The sequence below is a fragment of the Protopterus annectens genome, chromosome 3.part1, assembly GCF_019279795.1.
Source record: "Protopterus annectens isolate FY-2018-M chromosome 3.part1, PAN1.0, whole genome shotgun sequence".
Taxonomy (NCBI): Eukaryota; Metazoa; Chordata; order Ceratodontiformes; family Protopteridae; genus Protopterus; species Protopterus annectens.
The window spans coordinates 484,549,059-484,572,046 of NC_056732.1; the positions used below are offsets into that span (position 1 = coordinate 484,549,059).

At 37.3% G+C, this 22,988-nt stretch overlaps 1 protein-coding gene across 1 annotated transcript in view; it reads right to left on the bottom strand.

The window, feature by feature from the left end:
* The window catches only part of CCN3 (cellular communication network factor 3), a 368,026-nt gene that overhangs the window by 78,818 nt on the left and 266,220 nt on the right, over positions 1-22,988 (bottom strand). The window contains exon 3 of the mRNA XM_044066923.1: positions 8,849-9,100. Within this exon, the coding sequence (XP_043922858.1) occupies positions 8,849-9,100 (252 nt within the window). The remainder of the gene's footprint in view (positions 1-8,848; positions 9,101-22,988) is intronic.

Sequence of the window (22,988 nt, forward strand, 5' to 3'; positions counted from 1 at the left end):
TTTGCTTGAAAAGGTGCACAGAATATTTACAAAAAGAGTCAGTGGCTGCAAAGATCTTTCATATCAAGATTGTTTTGGAAATATAGGAATGTCTACAATAGGGACTGTACCCAGCTTATCTTACTTTTTAAGATGAAGAACTGAGAGCATTATTAAACATCATTTCAATCAGTTAGATTATTAAGAAATAAAAATTGTATGTTTAAACTTGTTAAATGTACAGCATCAGCATGAACAAAGTTTATATATAGGATACTCAAAACAGTTCCAATAAGCGCTTTCGTTTACTAAAATGAGCAAACTTCTTCAGACAATTTTAAGACACACAAGTACACTTAAATACAATACTTATCATGACATCATTTCCTTTAGAAAAACATAATTTCCTTTAGAAAAACATCATTTCCTTTAGAAAAAACATAATTTCCTTTGGAAAAGCACAGCCTCATTTTAAAGTGCCAAACTCCTATAAAAAACAAACCATATGTCAAAAAATAAATAATAAAAGTCCTTACAAATACTTCCAAAAATTACATGTAAAAATACATTTGAACTGTTTTGAGTATCCGGTGTGGTCCTTTTTTCCTTCATTTTGTTGCAGTTTGTTCATTTTCTCTCAGTTTAAAGTTTATATATATCTATGTCAATTGTAAGATCATGGAAGAGCCAGACAATTATGATAAAACAGTCTTCTTTGGAATTGTTTAAAAACTCATTAGACCCTTGAATAAGTGTTAATATTTACTCTGTGATCTGGAAGCCTACATTATGAATGGTCTCTGACCTCTAAAAACACAACTGGTAGATACATTACTGCCTCACAGATAGTTACAGGGTAGTATATGGCAGTATAGGTGAAGTGGCAGCACATAGTCTGGTCCTGAGGAGCACACAGTGAAGATACAGTGTTACACAGCTCAAAAGTGATAAATGCAATGCACATATCAAACTGTGCAGGGTGGTGCATGCTCAAGACACAGTGCATTAGACATACATATGAAACTGTGCAAGGTGGTGCATGCTCAAGATGCAGTCCATCAAACATACATATCAAACTGTGAAGGGTAGTGCATGCTCAAGATGCAGTCCATTAGACATACATATCAAACTGTGTAGAGTAGTGGATGCTCAAGATGCAGTCAATCAGACATACATATCAAACTGTGCAGGGTGGTGCATACTCAAGATGCAGTCCATCAGACATACATATCTAACTGTGCAGGGTGGTGCATGCTCAAGACGCAGTCCATCAGACATACATATCAAACTGTGCAGGGCAGTGCATGCTCAAGACACAGTCCATCAGATACTGCTGCATTTAACACAGAGGAGGAAGAGAGGAGTAGGTCACAGCTCTCATCACATGCAAAGGTTGTTAAGGGCACAATGACATGTATATTGACAAATTTCAAGGGAGTCTGAGATTGGGCTCTTGTAGTGATGGAGTGAGGGTTCTAGATAGCCCCTGCCATGTGGAATAATCTCCAGGCCGAAATAAGATCTTAAAAAATGCTAGAAAGATTCAAAGAAAAGTGAAATACCATCTTCAAAAGGAGAAGTGTAACGACTTTTATGGTGCTGCATAAATGATTCCAAAATGTTTTAGACTAGTAACTATAATTCTTGTATAAATCTTAGTTACACATTTGAGTGATATTAGAGATATTTTGCAAATGATATATATAATCATATGTATACAATGATGTTTTACTCCCTCTTCAGTATGGATTGTACTCTATATATATATATATATATATATATATATATATATATATATATATATATATATAATTCACTGTTTATTTTTTTCACTTGATATTGTTCAGTACTACTTTTGAAAAGGTCATTAGACCAGAACACTTACCCAGTTAACAAACAGTAACAAATAAATAAAGATAGACAGACATATGAATATAAAAATCATAAGAAAATATCAGTATGGGGATCATAAGCATGAAATATCATCATTCTGCTTCTCGCTTCCATGTTTTTCTCACTTCATCAGTCCACAAGGCACAATGTCAAAGGCTCTGCTAAAATAAACACAGATCAGCTGAGTTCCCCTCTCTACCTCAGCAGTGACTTTGTCATTTACTTTCATCAAGCTGAACTGCCAAGAGTTGCACTGTATGAAGCTGTGGAGCTGTCCATCAGCTACACGGCTCCTATCCCAAACTTCTGAAGCATCCTTACATGGCTTTCCCTATGAAGGAAAAGCTCACCCAGACTCTGCCACAGCTTGCTGTGAGGGACAGGTTAGTTTGCTTTTGATTTCTTGTACTTTGTACTTTATTGCCTTTTTCTGTTTTGTATACTGTGATTTGTTTTCTTTACACTTTTACTTGTTTTCTGCTTTTAATTGCATATTAAAACCTGAAAAGAGAACACAACGTTGTCTCCTGTGAGTCAGACAGAATTTATTCCCACCTTCCACCCTGTTGTCTTCTTAAACACCAGTCTTTCTAGTTGCTTGCCCCTTATGTTAATTTGACCATATAGCTCCTTCCCTCTCTCCTTTCACTGGCAGGTGTGAGTAAGCAGAAAATTATCATTTTGTGAAATCGCTCCCTTTTAACTATTTAAATTTGTTGGCCATCCCACTGTATTCCATAGTACCAGAATACAAAAGTGCCCATCCCCTTTCAGTCTGTCTTGCTCTTTCAAAAATAGTGGCTCTCCACTTAGTCAGCTAAAACTTAAGTAACCCACTTTCATATCTAACTGCTTAGTGTACACTGCAGTGTTTAGGATAAACCACCTTTTTTCATCTTACCTTTAAACATCTATTACAAGACTACCAGTTATTGGAGAGCCCGCATTCTGCCTCTCAGTAGTCATCTTGGAATCAGTGCATCTGTTTCCCCTGGTTAGAGATAGAGTACATGGACATTATTCCCTGGAGACTGCTGATCAGCAGAAAGCCTAATAACTGCCTTATAGGTGACAGCTTGGAATCTGTGCTTATTTTCTGGTCCTGTTGAGAGAAGGAGCAGAGTGCACTGATTCCTGACTGTTCTGGTTGGAGAGTGAGTGTCTGTGCTTAATGTTCCTGATTGGTCTGGTTGCTATTCAAGGCATTTACCAAGAAAAGGCTACAAGCTTGCATCATCTGGGAAAAGACTGAGGATCACCAAACAGGCTTTGGCTCATCGTGGGGTTGGTGAACATTTTGCTTCTGGTGAGAGAAGAAGCAAAGGAGCGTTGTATCTCAACAGAGAGAAGCTGTGGTGAGACCAGCATTAGTAGTAGCCAGGCAGTAGCCATTCATGCGACTCTCCTCTTTTCATCATTCTTGACAAGCTAATTCTTTGATTTCAGTCAGTACTGCTTGATTTGTTTCTAACTTCAGAATATCTGCCTAAATACTTTATCCATAAATTTTCTGGGTCTACGTATTAGATTCCCCTCAAGTGTTTGGCAGTATTCTGTATAGACTCAGACACCTTGAGTGATATTTTTCCTGTAAAAGCACAACTGAAATTTCTCCAATACCTAGTTGCACACAGGACAGATAGTTTGCAGTGACAAGCACTGTTGCTATAGTTGCAAACTGGATACTCCTGACAGTGATAGATATTCTCACTCCAACTGTCTAATCAATAAAAAAGGTCTGTTGCCATGGATATGAACTTTCCTACTGTCTCCCTTACCAGCTTGGTGGATATGGGCATCCTGAGGCAATGTAGAAATTACCTCATGTTTGCTGATAACCAGTTAATTCTCAAACAAACTGATATGGTATATGAGAGATGTATTTACACAAGCTCACCTGAGGAAAAGCTCTCACATAAAAGTACTCCTAATGTTAATAAGGTGGTCAGTAGTAGACACACTGCACCCATCACACACAATTCAAAGCAGACATATCAACCCACATATGCTGAGGCACTTAAATGTAACTTTTCTAAACCACAAAGACCTCCTAGACAAAGTACACATAACAAATGCCCTCAGCAGCCCCACATGCTCTCTTTCAAAACAACACCCATATTAACACAAGAGCTACATCTCATGGAGCCTCTACCTCTAAGCCCATAAGGCAAGCCACCACACAATCCAACATTCTAGTCATTGGACACTCCATCATGAGACACACTGATGCCCCTCTCATCAGGCTGAGTAAAGATAAAGTCACAGTCAGTTGCTTATAAGGGCAAGGATCCACCACATTATGCAGGTACTCAGGTCATTGGACTACAATTACCAATATGACTCAGTCATAGTCCATGTGGGAGTAAATGACCCAAGATGTACCTCCCTAGACTATATGAAGAGAGACATCATGGAGCTCTTGGAATATGTGTCTCAGACTAGTATGAGCCTAGCACTAAGCAGCATTTTACCTTCTCAAAGGATGATGTCACAATACAAACAAAAGATGATTGACTTTAATAACTGTCTTAGTTTCTGGTGTCATTCTAAGGGGATCTAATATTTGTCACCATGGAAAGAAATGGTCAACAGACCACACTGCTTGGCCAGGGATCATCTGTACCTCTCCCCTCAAGGCTTTTAAACATTAGCTAAAACATTGTCTTCCCCCATAGTGCCTTTTTTAGGCAATGCCAAACTGAAAATACTTCCGACATAGCAAATCAAAATAAAAAAAAACAAAAGTATTACTACTCAATGCTAGGAGTCTAAACAAAAAATTCCATTCCCTAGAAGCTTTCTTTACCCTAGAGAATGCCGATGTCTGTGAGAGCACTGAGACATGGTTTAAAGCCATGGAGAGCACACCAACAATGCTAGGTTATAATGCCTTCCACACATTTAGGGCGGCTACTTCAAAGGGAAGGACTAAAGGTAGAGGTGTCTCTATTTACATCAAAGATAAATATACTTCAAGTCTAGTCAAACAGGACAATGCACTTGAATTGCTCCATTTTCAAATCACTATAAGTAAAATCCAATATCACTTCTTTGCAAGCTATAGGTCACCCTCTATGACCCAGGAAACCCACACCATGTATATAAACTTATTAGAAACACTAACGATCCAACCCAATACCATATTCATGAGTGACTTTAATTACCCCACTATTAACTGGGAATCCTATATGACACCAAACATACATGCACAGAGATTACTAGGTTTTGTAAACACAAACTCCCTGGACCAGATAGTCAATACACCAACCAGGGGTGCAACCATACTGGATCTGGTCGTCACTAATATGACAGAGTGCTGCAGAAACCCTACTGTAGTGCCTTCCCAGGTAAGGTCAGACCACAAAATGGTCTCCTTTGAAGTAAAAATAAAGCCCCCCCCCCAGCTAAACCTGGAGTATTCAGGAACTATTCTAAGGCTAACCTCCTGCTATTGAGAACCTGGCAAAAATTCAAGCCCCCATGAACCCTGAGAACACTGCTGCCTATGCAGAACTGTTCACAGAAAGCTTGTAAAAGCATGTTAGTAGCTGCATAGAGGCAGTTGTAACCAGTGGGAAGAAGTACAGAACTAACTAAAAAAACAAGCCACCCTGGTGGACTCACAAAATCAATAGGCTGTATAACAGGAGGAAGAAAATCATGGCAAAAATTAGGAGGTGCAGCACCCAGCAGGATAAAAGCACTCTCATCAAACTAAACAAACAATTCATAGGACAAATAAAGTCTACTATAGCCAAATTTGGGTAAGTTTGGCCTCTCAGGCCAAGGACAACCACAAAGCATTCTTTAGCTATGTCTGCAACCTCAAAGGCATTACACAATTGTGTGCAGAGCTAATCATACATGGAGCCACCTATACTGAGCCACAACATCAAAGAATGAAAGAGCACTTTTGGCTAACATCAAAGACTGAAACAATACTAATTTCATGAACTTTAATCGTACTTTGACTTAGGAATTGGGTCCATTCCCATCATGGTATTAGAAACCCAAAAGACCTGGAGAAATTAAAAAAGCCAGAAGACATAGCAAATCACTTGGCTGTTAAATTCATCTCCAACTTTACTCCTCTCTCCCCCTCAACCTTCCCTCAGGAAATATCATCAAATATAACACCCCCTTACTATCACTAGGGAACAGGTCCTTAATGCTCTCTCTAAGACCAAGAACACTGCATCAATTGGCCCAGACAATATCCCAGGATGCCTTCTAAATAGCATTAAATATGACCTATCAGGGCCTCTGGAATTACTATTTAACTGTAGCCTCCAAACAAGTTTCGTGCCTCAACAATGGAGAATGGCAACAATCATCCCTCTGCACAAAAGTGGGCAATCTATAGACCCACAAGTCTCACTGGTGTTGTATGTAAAGCCATGGAAATAATTATTATGGAGATAATCAACAGAGATTAAGTAAACCTTCAGACAGCTGATCCAACCCAGTTTGGTTTCTTCAAGGGCAGATCGTGCCTACTCAACCTGGTAGACTTCTTTGAGAAGGTCACCAAAGCAATGGATGAGGGCAGAATCGTTCACACTGCGTATCTTACCCTGGCCAAGGCATTTGACACAATTCCCCACTCAGGCATTGTTGACAAACTCAACAGGTTAGGTACAAACACATATGTCACCCGGTGAATAGCCAACTGGCTCTCAGACAGGACCCAGGAATTAGAATTGTGGAGTCTACCTCTACAAAGAGGCCAGTCACAAGTGGAGTTCCTCAGGGATCAGTCCTTGGACTGCTCCTTTTTGGCATTTACTTATCAGAAGTCAAGGCCAATATCAGGGTCTATGTTATAACAACAAATGCTCAAAAGAGTGAATGCTGTTATATCGACCACAAAAGAATGAAAAGAAAAAAGAGCAAACAGACGGAACAGCAAATTCTTTCCCAGGGAAAAAGCGACTTCTTTCCCAGGGAAAGAATTTGCTTAAAAGCCGCTTCTTCATTTTGCATTTTTGTCATTTACAGTTCGACAAAGACGCATTCGACATAATGCGTCTTCATTCTTCTGACAGGAACCCCAATATCAATGGTCTCTGGCTGACTAAATTTGCAGATGATTGCAAATTAGGAGCTGTCATTGAATCCCACACTGACCCAAATGTTCTCCAGTAGGAGCTGATACAGGCAAACAACTGGTGTTAGAGCCATGTACTAAAACTAAATGCCAAGAAATGCATAATAGTATTCTTTGGGAAGTCATCCATCCCTAGTAACTATCATATTGACAACACACCCCATAGAGTTGACCCAGTGGTCAGAGACCTAGGGACACACACATATAGTAATCTAGCCTTTGACCATCATGTGTCTACAGTGGTGAGGAAATCATTTTATGTTGTGCAACTTATAAACAAAGGTATGGTATCTATGTCCAAGAAAGTTCATAGGTTCATAGGTTCATAGGTTAGTACTAGGCTATACTGTATTTAGCATTCATCAGACCTATCAATGGGTACAATGCCCCCTTTGGTATGTACCTAACCAGGCATATCCAACAATTGGAACACCCACAGAGGTTCCTCACTAAAAGAATGCAGGGCATAAGTAAAATGCCCTGTGTAGACTGCCTCAAGGCTCTATTCCTGTATTCTGTCTCCAATAGGCTTTTCAGGGGAGATCTATGCCTGGCATACAGGGAATTGTCATATCTCACTCTGCTGGACATCCTGCATATCCACAAAACAAACATCAGCAGAATTACCCATCTAAAGACTTAAACCTTGCCTGTGATATAAACAGGACCTGCTGGAGATATAGGTATGTATCTCAGAGACTACTGCATCTATGGAACAGGCTCCCCATGTGTGCAAAGCAGTGTTCCTCCCTAACCCAATTCAAGTCTAACTTGGACAATTGGATGGGTAACTGGAAATTCAACCCTGGTTTGGCACCTTTATCTCTAATGGACATGGGTAACCTGTAAATGGTTCATCTCCCAGGCCATGCTTAACACTTATCAAGGGTACCAGAACTTGTCAGATATTTGAGATGCACAGCTAGGGTTAAAAAGGCCTTGTGGTCATTAGCCTTGTAAACACCTATGAACCTAAATAGAAGTGAGTCTGATAAAACCATACCCTTCAAAAACCCCAAAATGTACCACTGCACTATTTCTGATGCTGGCCTTTCCTAGTTATCATTATGGTTTCTAACAAGCAGCTACAATTTTTTTTAGAAATCTGTCAGGTAGGTCTGCTAGTTCTGTAAGAACCTGTTGGACTGAATACATACCCCCTTATCTCTGGAAAGTTGCTCAGTTTCCTGCTTTACCTCATTGTGTTTGCTTCCCCATCTGCTTATTTGCCTCAGTGCATCCTGCCATGCCATTTCCTTGCAATGATAAAGAAGCAATTCATTAATCCTGCACTTTTCCCCACTGTCCACCATCTCCTGCATTTAAATGATCCATACTCAGGCTATTGTCCTTCTCTTCAGCTAATGTGTCATGCTGCTGGACTTAAGCTGGCTTTTTCCTTGATATCCTCATAAAATACTTCCAACACATTCCTACCCCCACCTGTCATCTTTTTATGTATCCACTTCCCCTTGTAGCACCCTCTCATTTAGACAATTGTCTTGTTTTCCCACACTAACTTCCTTTGATATAGATTTGTTCATTGCACACTAACAAATATGAATATCCTTGGATGGATTTCCTTGTCAAAGAACAATGTATAGTATATGTACAATTCTGATTTTCACCTTTGCTCTCCCATGAATGTGTCTTCAGCAAAACAATTATTTAAAAAAATGGCTGACAATAACTGAGGTTTGTATAAGTTGAGTGCTACATTAGCTATATCTGATGTTTGCTTTGCTACAATGTTTAGCATTTTTGAACAACTGCAGTAATGAAAGACCTAAATGATATACAACAGATCAACTCATTATGTGTAATGAATGTTATTTTACATACTAAGGTAGTAATTGTATTACTTTTTACCTGCCATTGCAAATCCTCCCAAGGTGGTTTCTTCTTTAGAGCCACAGATCCATTTTTCACAGCATTCTCCAGGAACTTGGACTTTTCTAGGAAAAGGGCAGGAAGGCCCAGGAAGAAGCACATCCACATTACAGCGATGAATGCAATTGATCTCACTGTCTCTGCATGTGCACTGAAACCTGCAGTTAGGCTGAAATGTTTCACCACTCTGATAGACAGCACCTTCATAGATACAGCTGTCTCCTTTTTGCACTAAAACATCAAAAACAATATTGTTATTTCTTGGTCATCTGCATGCACAGTACTCAGCAGAAGTAAAAGTACAATGTACAAAAGTTACAGATCAAATAAGCTGTTCTGGTCAACATACACTGAAGTATGCAAGTGCTTTTCATAGCTACTTTCTGTGTTTGAAAGGTTTGCTGTTTATCATTGCACAATCACATACACTACACCTTTCTGAGTGAATGAAGTTTCTGTGCTACATACATAAGACACTTGACAATCAGTCCATTAATGACAGATACACTTCCCCATGTGGTCACTACAACCTATGTGATTACAATAATAAAACTGACTACTCTGTACACGAAGCCATTAGAGGATTATTAATGTTTGCTTGTGTATATCCTTTTTGTTTTACATTGCTGTTAAGTTAATAATTTGTCATACTTTTAAAAGTATTATATATCAAACTTTGGTTTGAATTACTAACACCTTTTAGCATTACAAAAAATGTATTTGATAAGTTGCATAAGAAGGTCTTCATTTCTTGGGAAACCAAGAGTTTTATTCGCTGGCAGCACTGCATGGGAAATCAAAAAGTTTTAGATATTCAGTATATAATGATGTGCTATGAACTAACACCTCATGACTGGCTATTACTTCAAAGTGTTTTAACATACTCACAAGATCTATGCAGAACAATCAACAATTCTTTTAATGATAAACCTAAATTCATAATGTATTTATATGAAAGTATATACAATAATCATAACATAGAAAATATTATTTTAATATTATATAAAATATTCTTCTTCTTCTTTTGGCTTTTCCTGGTTAGGGGTCACCACAGCGGATCACCTGTCCGCTCATGATTGGCAGTGGAGTTTTACAGTGTCGAGTTGCCAGCCCGGCACCCAACCTTCCACAGGAGGCACACAAACACACACACACACACACACACACACACACACACACACACACACACACACACACACACACACGCACACACACGCACACACACACACACACACACGCACATACACACTCACACTCACGCCTAGGGCCTATTTAGGGTGTCCAATCCACCTACAGCATGTCTTTAGAATGTGGGAGGAAACTGGAGCACTCAGAGGAAACCCACATGACCACAGGGAGGACATGCAGACTCCGCACAGAAGGCACCCCAGCCGAGAATGGAACCAGAGAACCTCTTGCTGTGAGGCGACAATGCTAACCGCTGCAGCACTGCAGCCACCCAAGATTATGTAAAATATTAATTACTTATAAAACAAAACCTCAACAAAATTAATGGCATCATATCACTAAGGGACAATCTCTATGTTCATCCTTAGAAAGTAAATCTAATATCTTACTATCTGTCAAGTTAACATCTAATTCACAATATTGGAGACTATATACTTGGAAGTTTCTGTATAAAGCCTTTTTAATACCTAATAAATTAACCAAACTTAGTTCCTCCAGTAATGTTACCTATTGGAGGTACCTACAGATATGTAAAACTGATTGGATACACATTTTTTTATTAATGTGTTGCTATAAAATAAAATTTAGGGGATATCAATAATTTCTTACAAGCTATATTTACAGATTTGTTTGTATTATCCAAAGCTCTAATTCTATTAAATGTGAATGAAGGACCTTATTTGAAGAAAAGTAATTTGTATTTATTACGGACAATAATAGCAATTGCCTGGAAATGTATAACCAGGAAGTGGAATTCCAATACTGCTCCTTCTATTGAAGACTTTTTATCCCTACTGAAGGAAGCGGCATTGATGGAGATGAATACCAAAGAACTCAGGATTTGTCCTAAGCCATTAGATAATAATCCTTGGTGGAAGATTCTGTCTCTCATTGATACTCTGCAACTGAACTCAGTCTCTCTCTGATATACTGAGTAAAATTTGTTTATCATCTATGTATAATGAATCATATTGGTTTCTTTCACTGTTTATTTTCAGGCCGAATGTAATTATTGTATATAGTTATTCAAAAAGAAATGTTTAGATTATAATGTAATAGTTTTAACCAAAATACTTGTTTCTGAAAATAAAAATCATTCAAGTAAAATACTGCTATATATTTTAGGAGTAGAATTGCTGAAAATATACATAAGTTGAACTCTGTAGTTAAAAGTGATTTAGCCATACATACTGAGAAAGAAATGTATAAATGTTTGAAATTTAGTGTTTATATGTATCAAAAAGAATGTGTGAGGAAATTATTACAATAATAAGCTACTCTCTTTAGAGTCATAATCAATGTATTGATTGGAAACCTACAATAAGTACGGAATAAAATTATTTTAAATCAGTACCTTTTTAAAGAAGGTAAAGCAAGGAAATGAATGACTAATAAACAAGGGAACAGTTCAATATAAAGAGGTTAAGTCAATAATAACCAGCAATTTTGTTTCCTTTTGAAATTCTTTCTTGAGTGAGAGATGAAGAATAAATCCTGAATTTTTATTTTTTTTGGTTTAACAGATAATTTTATGTTGGATCAAAGTTACAGGTATGAAAATCTTTGCAATGTGTAGATGATAGTTTGAACAAATTACACAATAGACAAAACATTTTTATTTGACAATGTGAACAGCAATTTGCCATTCATCTCCTCTGTGCTCAATGCAAATCAAGTATTACTTAGGGAAGAAAGTTTGGTCACAAAGTTAGAGTAAAAAATAATAATACCTGTGACTATGGCTACTAAAAATAAAAGCTAATGCTGGCGTAGCTTCCATGTTGTTAAGCAGAGAAATGAAAGTCCAGCAATACCATGTTTTAAAAGACTACCTCATCCTCTCACACATCACAGTATTGCTCCTCTGAGCAAAATATTATATAAAACAAAAAACAAAACTTTAAAAAGTATTCATATGGTATTAGGAATGTGCAAACATCCACATATATTTAGCTGGCTGCAGGAGCATTTATGATGGGGTAAGAAAACAATAAGTAGGAACAAGTGCACTCAGTCAAATGTATTGTGCAAATAATGGCCCACACGTGTACACAATGCATCACTGAGCCATCAGCACACATGTACACAATGTATCACTAAGCCATCAGCACAAGTGACACAATGTATCACTAAGCCATCATCCCACATGTACACAGTGCATCACTAAACCATCAGCACACATGTACACAATGCATCACTTAGCCATTAGCATACATGTACACAATGCATCACTAAACCATCAGTACACATGTGCACAATGCATCACTTATCCATCAGCACACATGTACACAATGCATCACTAAACCATCAGCACACATGTACACAATGCATCATTTAGCCATCAGCACACATGTACACAATGCATCACTAAACCATCAGCACACATGCACACAATGCATCCTTAGCCATCAGCACACATGTACACAATGCATCACTAGGTCATGCACAAAAGATGTAGCAGAAAAGCTGTGCTGAAATACAATGTCTTTTTAAAAGGTAAGTGTTTTTTTTTTAAATAATGGCATTGCATAATAGCAATAACTTTTATTTGGGTATGGGCTATGCAATATTTCCCATGACTAGCTTTATGTGATCATTCAGATTTCATCCAAAATCAAACCTCACAGTAAACTCTGTACTCCACAAATCCAAAAGGGGCTTCTTGCTTTTCTGTGGCAGAACCATTTAATATATATAAATATAATGTGCACACACACACACACACACACACACACACACACATATGAATATGCATATGTGTGCGTGTGTGTGTGTGCGTGCACCTGTATATGTGCATCATGACAGCTGCTAAAATTCCCATAAATTCACCATATGTCCACCATGTGCTGAGGACTAAAGTAAAAGTTTGCACACTGAACACATAAACACATATAAACACATAAACACAGACATTAGCACCCTCCTCAAACTGCAGTCCTTGTAAAATAATTCCTAAACAAATTGACATTTAGTTTATCAAAAACATAACAATTATGTGGTACTATTTTTTTTCTCAGAGTGTTATTTTATGTTCTTGTGTTGATAAAATAAAAAACAAATAAATGAAAATTGGACTTATTTTTCCACTGATTAGAATCCTAGAAATGGCATGCACATACACACAGGAGTTCACACATGCATGCACACACACACACACACACACACACACACACACACACACACACACACACATATGCACACGTACTCATAACCCACTTATATAAACCACATTGAAGTTTACTTCATTCTTATTTGAATGATAATAGTAGAACAGTAACTATAAAATTAAACACTAACAGAATTTCCCACTTGCTACAAAGTAAAAATCTATCATTACTTACTGCATTCACAAAATCTACACATACAGCCCCAGAAAATCAACACTGACCATCTACATCAAACTCCAGAAACACAATATGTTCTTGTTAGAACAGCAAAGTTAAAAAAGGTGAATAAATACAAAAAAAAGCAAAAAAAAAAAAAAAAAAAAACAACAACAAAAAAAAAAAAACAATAAATACAACTGGTCAATCAGAAAATGCCATTGCAGGCTGATGAATCATAAATACCTGTGTTAACTAACTACTAAATAACAGTTAAAAATTACTTCAGTTTATATCAGAATCTATAGAAAAGACACTATTCCATTCATAAAAGTCTACACAAATGACCTAAAAACATTCAAAAGATGTTTAAACAATTAACACAGGCTGCAAAAGTCAACGGGAAACAATGCCCTATCAAAACAGATAAGTGGAATACAGGGGTGGTCTGGCTTGTGTGATAGATGTGTGACATATTGTACTCATCATGCTTGTGTGACAGTCTTGTACTCATCATGGTTGTGTGACAGTCTTGTACTCATCATGCTTGTGTGACATCTTGTACTCATCATGCTTGTGTGACAGTCTTGTACTCATCATGCTTATGTGACAGTACTCATCATGCTTGTGTGACAGTCTTGTACTCATCATGCTTATGTGACAGTCTTGTACTCATCATGCTTGTGTGACATCTTGTACTCATCATGCTTGTGTGACAGTCTTGTACTCATCATGCTTGTGTGACATCTTGTACTCTGGGATTAAGGTCCTTAGTTCATGACTAGTGGCTCAGCTGCTTATCATTAATGCTGTTCTGTGCTTATAGTACAAGATCTCATGTATCACATTCGAGACCCCCATATATTTCATATGGGTCTATGTCTATTAATTACAAAAGGTGCTTGAAGCTAAATATAAAATTAATCCTATCATATCACACACGATCAAAAAAATCATAACTAAAACAAAACAAGTATTTTTTGTAGGAGGAAATCCCCCTGCATCACTTATACCCACACATCCTTAATCCTTAAATATACCAAATCTGTACAACAATGGGAAAAGGGCACATTCCCAGTCCCCACTATAAGGTAATCCACCACAACAGCAAACAATAATTTGACAAACACTTGCCTACTTCTGACAAATAAACATTCATATCTGACACCTACTCATAAGACTATATTATGAAGCACCTCATTCATCACAGCACAATTCATCACAGTACCATCAGATAAACACATACATTAAAAAAAACAATATCAGAAGTAAACACCTTTAAATATAAACAGACAGATGTACATTTGTGACTGTAAAGAAGCTCAAATCTATTCCAAATGTAACAAAACACACACTACATCTACTTCTTCAACCCAAACATACCTTCTAAACTTACTCCACTACTAACAGCAAACACACATTTCACCAACATAAAGTTAACACAAGTAAAATGCTAAAAAATACTTTTTTACATGGAGGCTTTGCCCCCCACATCCCTGAACACTGGAGCTTCACCCTCATACCCCTGTAATTTATGTACAAATTCCATGGTTGCACAATCATGACCAAACACAAGCACCCACATATATACTGTAATTAACAATGGCAAAGTAAATTATAACTTAATTCAACAAAACTGTCAAGTGACCATTTCTGCACTAGAATGCCCTAGGCAACAAATGTAGCCACCACCAAATACATATAATATGCAATGTTGTCCATGGCTGGAATAACTTTAGATGGAGACTACCAGTTGGTGGAATACAAAGGGTTAATTCCCTAAACAGCTTTGGCAGGGTGGAGTTACAGTTAGAAGAAGCTAAGGCAGGATTCATTTAGTAAGAGGGAGATTTAAAAATCTTCCACTTTGAGGGAAGATATGAGTTACTTAGGGAACACACTAATTTCTTGTTTTGGGAAGCTGATGAAGACAGTTTGCAGGTATTTCTCCAATGTATTACTGGAACTACAGATTTTTTGAGGTTTACTTATCAGCATGATTTTGCTTCCATTAACTATCTTGATATATATATATATATATATATATATATGTATGTGTGTGTGTGTGTGTGTGTGTGTGTGTGTGTGTATATATATATATAAATATATATATATATATATATATATATATATATATATATATATATATATATACATACATATATATATATATATATATATATATATATATATATATATATATATATATATATAGGAATAATATAGATAAGATGAGATTTGAGTCCATTATTTATTGAAAGCACTCTTTCTTGTATTCACTTTTGCACTATGCTAGTGTTCATCTATTTTGGCAAAAGAAATATCTGGTTAAGGGGCAGGTTATATGGTTAGCATAATTTTGTCTGAAGACAATAAAATTTTACTTGAAGCTGACAAGTTGGTTGAGTTATTTATTGCTAGGGCATACTTTAAGTCTTTGGTGGAAGAACTTAAAAATGTCATGGTTAAGGATCATAGCACCAAATATTCCCTGATTTTATCTAGTGGTGGATTATATTCCACCACCCATGACCACAGAAATATTGCTTCCAATACAGTAGGTTTCAGAGAGCAATGGTTATCTCTCACGGGCAATTTAGCTCTAGAGTTAGAGAAGTTATAGTAATGAATTGTAAGTTGTTTTTTGATTCTATTTGTTTTACCCTGATTTAGGGGTTCCTCCATCATTTTTTATAAGAAGGTACAGAATATTAAGGTTTTAATTGGAAAGAGTACCCCTAGTAGTAACAGGTTGGTATAGCTAGGTGTGGGGCTTATAAATATTGGACTTTTATTTATGATGGGATCTTTATTACTGTATAATCCTACCCTAAGAGTATTAGGAACAATGGTAACTTTAATTGTGACACCACTGGGGTTGTTTATGTTGCCCTATGTATTTCATGTTCTGCCTTTTATGTTGGCATGACTGAACATCAGCTTAAGAACTGAGCATGTGAGCACTGTTATGCAATTAGGAAATGTGATCCAAGTAATGTTTTATATTGACATTGTGGGAATTTCAACAAATTTTTGTTATAGTTGTTGAAAAAGTGCCTTATTTTGAAAGGGAAGAACCCTGTGAAACTGAACATTTGACCAGGGAGCCTTACTGGCAGATTACTTTAAATGCCACTCAGCCTCCTGGTCTTAATGATAAAATTTGTTTGCGGAGTGTTTTGATGCTAAGGGCTAATAAGATTTAATTATATGTGTTTTGGGAATGAATATTGTTATATGTGTATAATAAGGATTTTAATTGTTTATGTTTTCCTACAGATTTACATATACATGTATTCACTGTTTTATATATGGATACTTTTATATTGCTGTCTTTTTAAATGTTTCAGAGTTCTAAGGACTAATGTGATTGGCTGAATTTTGTTATTAATGAGGTGGTCCATGGAATTTAAATATTTCTTTACAACTTCTTATATTCTGATGAAGTTTGTGTTTCACTTTAATGAACGAAAACACTAAATTATTAAATCTTGTCTTCGAGTGACTGTGCCTCTGACATTTTTTTGTTTTTTGTTTTTGTATTTGGTTGTACCAGATTGTGTGATTATTTGAAAAAAGTAATTTCCTTTTGTGGAAAAGAAGCGAAGTATTTTCTATGGACTTTTCTTAGAACTGACAAGTGGTGGATTTTTCAGTAGAACTGGGTTGTGCAAGTTTCTGCAGAAACTTCTGAATGTAAGACTGAAGTTTTGTCTCTTGAAGCATTGATGACATTGTAATATTCTGCTACTTATAGACCTCACAGGAAAAAGGGCTGTTTAACTGAGTGGAAATGTTTTGTAGCAGGCTGTGCTACTGGAATTGTATTATTTTCTCTTATGAATAAACTGTGTCCATTGCCTGTACAGGAATTGGAAGGTTACTGAAACAGACATAATTTGTGCAATTCTTTGGTCTAGATAATTTTATTCCTATGCTTGCTTATACTTGGAATGAACAAATATTTTGTTTTGGTTATCTTCCCTTCAGTAAAAACTGATACCTCATTTAAAACCTTCCAAGATTATGACTGCTTTATTTCTCAGTCCTGGGATAAGAAGCCTCGAGATGTAATGTGTTATCTACAATTGATCAAGAGTTCAGGTAGTTGAGTGGAAAAAAGCCAGCACAGCTGACAAAAAATCAGTTGATGGCACATTACCAACATTTTTTTTATGTGCGAGTTCACAGAACAGTGAAAAGTGGGGATCCCCAAATTTGCCCTTTCCCACTGTAATAGTGTGATCTGTGAGTTGGTACGTATACTTTAATATATATATATATATATATATATATATATATATATATATATATATATTTTTGCAAAAACAAAAACATCTTGTTTTGTTTTGCAGTTGTTTGAAGTTTGAGCAGTTATGACTCCATTGGTATAGAGGGAGTGGGAGACCAGAATGTTATAGCTGGGCAACAGGGCAAAAACTCTCTTGTGTCAGGGGAATATTCCCTTCAGTGAGTTAAAAGATGATTGATTGTAAATGAAGCCAGCAACACGGAGCCAGGAGATATAGCAAACCTGCTGGCTGACAAATTCAGCTCCAGTTTTATCCCAAATCTATTCCCCAGCTGATCTCAGGAAATACCATCAAACATAAATTCCCCAAATGTCATTAGGTAGCAGGTTCTAGATGTACTCTCTAAGGGCAAAAACACTGCATTGAAGGACCCCAATCATATCCCAGGATGCCTCCTAAATATCCTAAAGCATAACCTATCAAGACCATTGGGGTCACTGTTTAACCACAGTCTCCAGATAGGCTTTATATCATCTGAATGGAGAACTGCAGAGGTCATCCCTCTTCTCGAGGATGGGCCATCAATGGGCTGCTGGAATTACAGACTCATAAGTCTGACTTCTCTCATATGCAAAGGGCAGATCATGCCTACTCAACCCAGTGAACATCTTTGAGAGGATCACAAGAAAATGGCTTAGGGAAAACGGTGCATACTGCCTCCCTTGATCTGGCTAAGACATGTGATAAAATATCCCACTTAGGCATTGTGACAACTCACAAATACATGTAAAAATCCTATGTAACATGCTGGATAGCTGTCTAACTCTCAGATAGGACCCAGGAGGTTAGGACAGGTGAAACCACCTACACAAAAAGATGGGTCACTATGAGAACCCATTAGGGCTCTGTGTTAGGTCAGGTCCTTTTTGGCATCTACATCTTATTAGTCAATGCCATTGTCTAGGTCCTCTGGTTAACCAAATTTGCTGACGATTGTAAACTAGTTGTCATCATAGAATGCCCCCAGACACTAACATCCTACAAGATGGACTAACATAGACAAATTACAGGTGACAAAGCCATGCTAAGAAATACTTTACTTTTGGAAGTCAGACATCCTATGAAACTACCTCATTGATAACACACCCCTAAGAGTTGAAGCGGTAGTCAAGGATTTGGGGAGGTATGTAGACAGTAACCTGGCTTTCGACCAAAGTAGTAAGGAAATCATTCTATATTACTCAATTTATAAGCAATGACATGACATCTAAGTCCAAGGAAATTATCATTCCACTTTATTTGGCCCTCATCTGGCTGATCATTGAGTACAATACCCCATTTGGTATGCTTCTGACCAGGTACATGCAACAACTGGAGCATCCACAGAAGTTCCTCACAAAACTATATCTGTATACTATGATTCTTACGCGCTGTTGAGAGGTGATCTATGCCTGGCATACAAGACATCCTTGGATACCACACTGATAGACCATTTGCATATCCACAAAATGAATACCATTAGAAATACTCGATATAGGGATTTAAACTCTGTGACATAAATAAGACATGTTGGCAGGACAGATAGATGTCTTAGAGAATCCCCCCTCTCCACAGCAGGCTTCCCAGCTATGTCAAGTAGAGCTCTTCCCTAACCCTATTCGACAGAAACCTGGACCAGTGGATGGGAAATCAGAAATATATCTTGGGTCTAGCAGCTATAACTCTAATAGACACATGCAGCCTGTAAATCTTGTGCTAGCTTACATATATACATTAAAATAAACTTTAAGGCACATAAACTTGCAGGATACATTTGAGAAACTTGGCTAGACTTACAAAGGCCAGCACATACACTTGTGGGATACAACTGGGATGCTTGGCTAGGCTTATAAAGGCCCCAGTGGTTGTTAGTCACCTATGAACCTATAAACCTATGACTGATCAATAAGAAAAGGGTGGTACTATATTTGCATTAGTTACATAAGGATCAAGTTCTTCCCTCTAGAGTTAGATAATTTAGAGGACCTGGTCTGTCTACTTCTCATATTGGTAAGTCTGAATAATAGCTAGTAAATTTAAACATTAGCCATCTCAATTTTATGAAAGCAGTGGAAAGATTGTACACTCAGAGAATCCAGAAGGACTATTCAGATGGATGACAGGGAGAATAATAATATGTAAGAACATTTGGATACAGAAAAAACTAGGGAGAGATTCTTAGTTTTTTTTGGCCAGACATTTTCTCAGCAAATGAAAACAAATATTGTTCTGTTTGTCTTGATTAAGAGTTTGAGAACCCCTTAATGCCATCGCCCATTACTGAAGTATCCTTTGAAGGGATATGGACATAGTTGGACCCCTAATTAAGACTACAAAAGGACATCAGTACATACTGATGATTATAGAATATGCTGCACATTTCTAAGAGGCTATTCATATTTTTATAAGTTCATAGGTTCATAGGTAACTACTAGGCAATCCATCTGCAGACCATTTCAAGCCTAGCCAGAAAATCCTATTAAAAATTTCCCTGTGGCCTCAAGGAGGGTAAGACAAGATAGACTGCAATAGAATTTCAGGCTGTCCATCCAATTAACATGGTTTACCTTGAAGGTGACAAGGGTGCTTCTCTGCTTAACACATAGTGGAAGTTTGTCCATAGGTGAGGGATATGTTAGGATACGAACGTATCGTGCCAATATGTCTTAGTTACCTAATGCAGAAGGTTTAGTTTCTTTAACCAAGTATTTAATGTATCATTAGTTCTTAGAAGAGGTAGGAGATCAAAAAGGTTGGAACGTTCATGGCATGAAAGGCCAGACATAGATCTTTACGGGGGAGTCTGTAAGAGAATGAGTACGGAGAAGGGGCTGTCAGCCTCTCCAGACAACTAAGATTTTTGAGGTCATTGACATTTTTAGTTATGAAGGGCAATGGTGCAGCAGTCAACATTGTTGTCTCACTGCAAGAGATTCTCTGGTTCGAGGCTCAGTTGGGGTGCCTTCTGTACAGAGTCTGCATGTCCTCCCTGTGTTTGTGTGGGTTTCCTCCGGAAACTCCAGTTTCTTCCCACATTCCAAAAGCATGCATCTGGAGTGTTTCTCCCTGACCTTCCAATGAAAACAGGCTCTGTCCTAGTTGGACTTTCCCGGTCAACAAATGTTAAATAAAAATAAATAAATCTCTGCGGTCTCAAGTTGTGTGATATGTTTAGATAAATATATGCAAAAATGTACATTATATTCAAAAATATGTTGGATAAGATATGGGTAAAGGAGAATTAAGACTCCCCTGGATCTAGTGGAGGTGCCTTTGGAAATTAGATGGGCCAGATAAAAGGCTTTCAGAACTACTGTGGAGGCATGATGGTGAAATGATAAGGAATTTTCAAAAAGAATGCATAGACCCAGATCCCTTACAACAGTGTCAAATTGGAGGGATGCATCTTCTATATGGTAAGTGAAACTTTTTTTTTTATTATTTTTGTTACCAAAATGAACTATGCTACATTTTTTTGCATTTAATTTGAGATCATTGTCCTTACACCAATTCTTAACATGGTTGAAGCTGTATTGGAGCAACTGTGACTCAGATGAAGATCTATTAATGACACCCTATTTATTGTCATCTGCAAACTTAGTTAACCATAAACCGGAAGTGCAGATTTGAAGGTCTGAAAAATATATGTCAAGTAGGAAAGGGCCCAGAACTGTGCCTGTGGTATACCATTGGTAACTGTTTGGCCTTCAGAAGTGGCACCTGCTACTCTTACCACATGGGCTCTGTCAGACAACCGGTTAGCTATCCATCATACAATATAAGGATTTACATTCAGATTTTTATGTCTATCAATAATGTTTGCATGGGGAATAGTGTCAAAGGCCTTGGCCAGGTTTACATATGATGTATGCACTGCATAACCACTAGCCAATCGTTCAGTTATTATTTTCAAAGAAATTAATGAGGATGAACAGACAGGACCTTCCTTTGATAAAGACAAATTGATAAGGTTCCAGGGATGAGAGATGTTCAATGCCAGATTAATAAAGTCAGAGATAATGTGCTCCATAGTTTTACATATGAGGTTAATGACACTAATGGGTCTATAGTTACCAGCATCCATGGTTGGCCCACCCTTGTGTAATGGCAGTAGAATAGCTGTTTTCCAGGCTTCATGAATGTAGCTAGTGGAAAGGTTTAGATTAAAAGGTTTAAATAGGGGTTCAGAATGGTCATATTTGCCACTTATAATCAGGCAAACAAGAATGTTCTCAGGCGTCCATGTATGAAGTCTGCTTAGTTTTTGAAAGGGCTGAGAGAATTCAGCCCTTTCCTGTTTGGAAATTAACTGTTGAAGCTACTGCTAATAATCTTGTACATTTACTTTCTAGGGTAGGAATAATGCAAGGCATTTCAGCCAGTGAAGGAACAGCTTTTATGTCAATGGTCATGGAAGAATTATGTCATTTGTTAAATCAAACAGATATGTACTTCATGTACCATAGCCAGACAAATGGGCTTCTCAAATGGTTTAGTAAGACTTTGAAATCAATGTTAACAAAATTTATGGATAATGATGGAAAAAATGTGACTCTCCTTTACCTTATCTTATGTTTGCTCTTAGACAAGTTCCCCAGTCACCCATCAGCTTTAGTCAATTCAAACTGTTATGTGGAAGAGGGCCCAGAGGAATTCTGGATATAGCCAAAGAGACCCAGGACGACAAGGCTAGAGTGTTATTGCCATCGTTTCTGAGTTACAAGAAAACGGAAATAGTCTTATCTATTGTTAGGGAACAACACAGCAGAAATACTAGACTAAAAAGGTTCTATTGGCCAAAGTATACATCTTAATATGGCTAAGAATCAATTCCTGGCTATGTGGTAAGGGGCATATGAAGTTCTCAGGAAAACAAATGATACAAATTCTAGTATAATACAGCAAGGGATATATAAACCTGACTAAACATAATCACATTAATGTGATAAAGCCCTTGAAATGACAAGACTTTGACCAGAATGGCCAATAACAAAATGGAGGGTGAGAATTCAGAACATGAAGTACTAATGGAGGTTCAGAATTTAGAACCTGAAGTACATAGAAATGCACATTGGCAGTCCATTACAGTCCATTATAGAAGAGAGATGCAAGAATTCTGTCAATGAAATAAAGATGTTTTCTGTTTTTTCAGGCAGCGTTAACCTGCTACATCATAACACTGGCACAGTCCCTAGAAAAAAAGAAAGTTAAGCTCAAACCTTATGAAATCCCTGATGCCCAGAGAGAAGCAATATGTTGTAAGGAAGTCCGTTTTCATTGCTCCCTTTATATGTAAAGGTACTGTGTCCCGATACA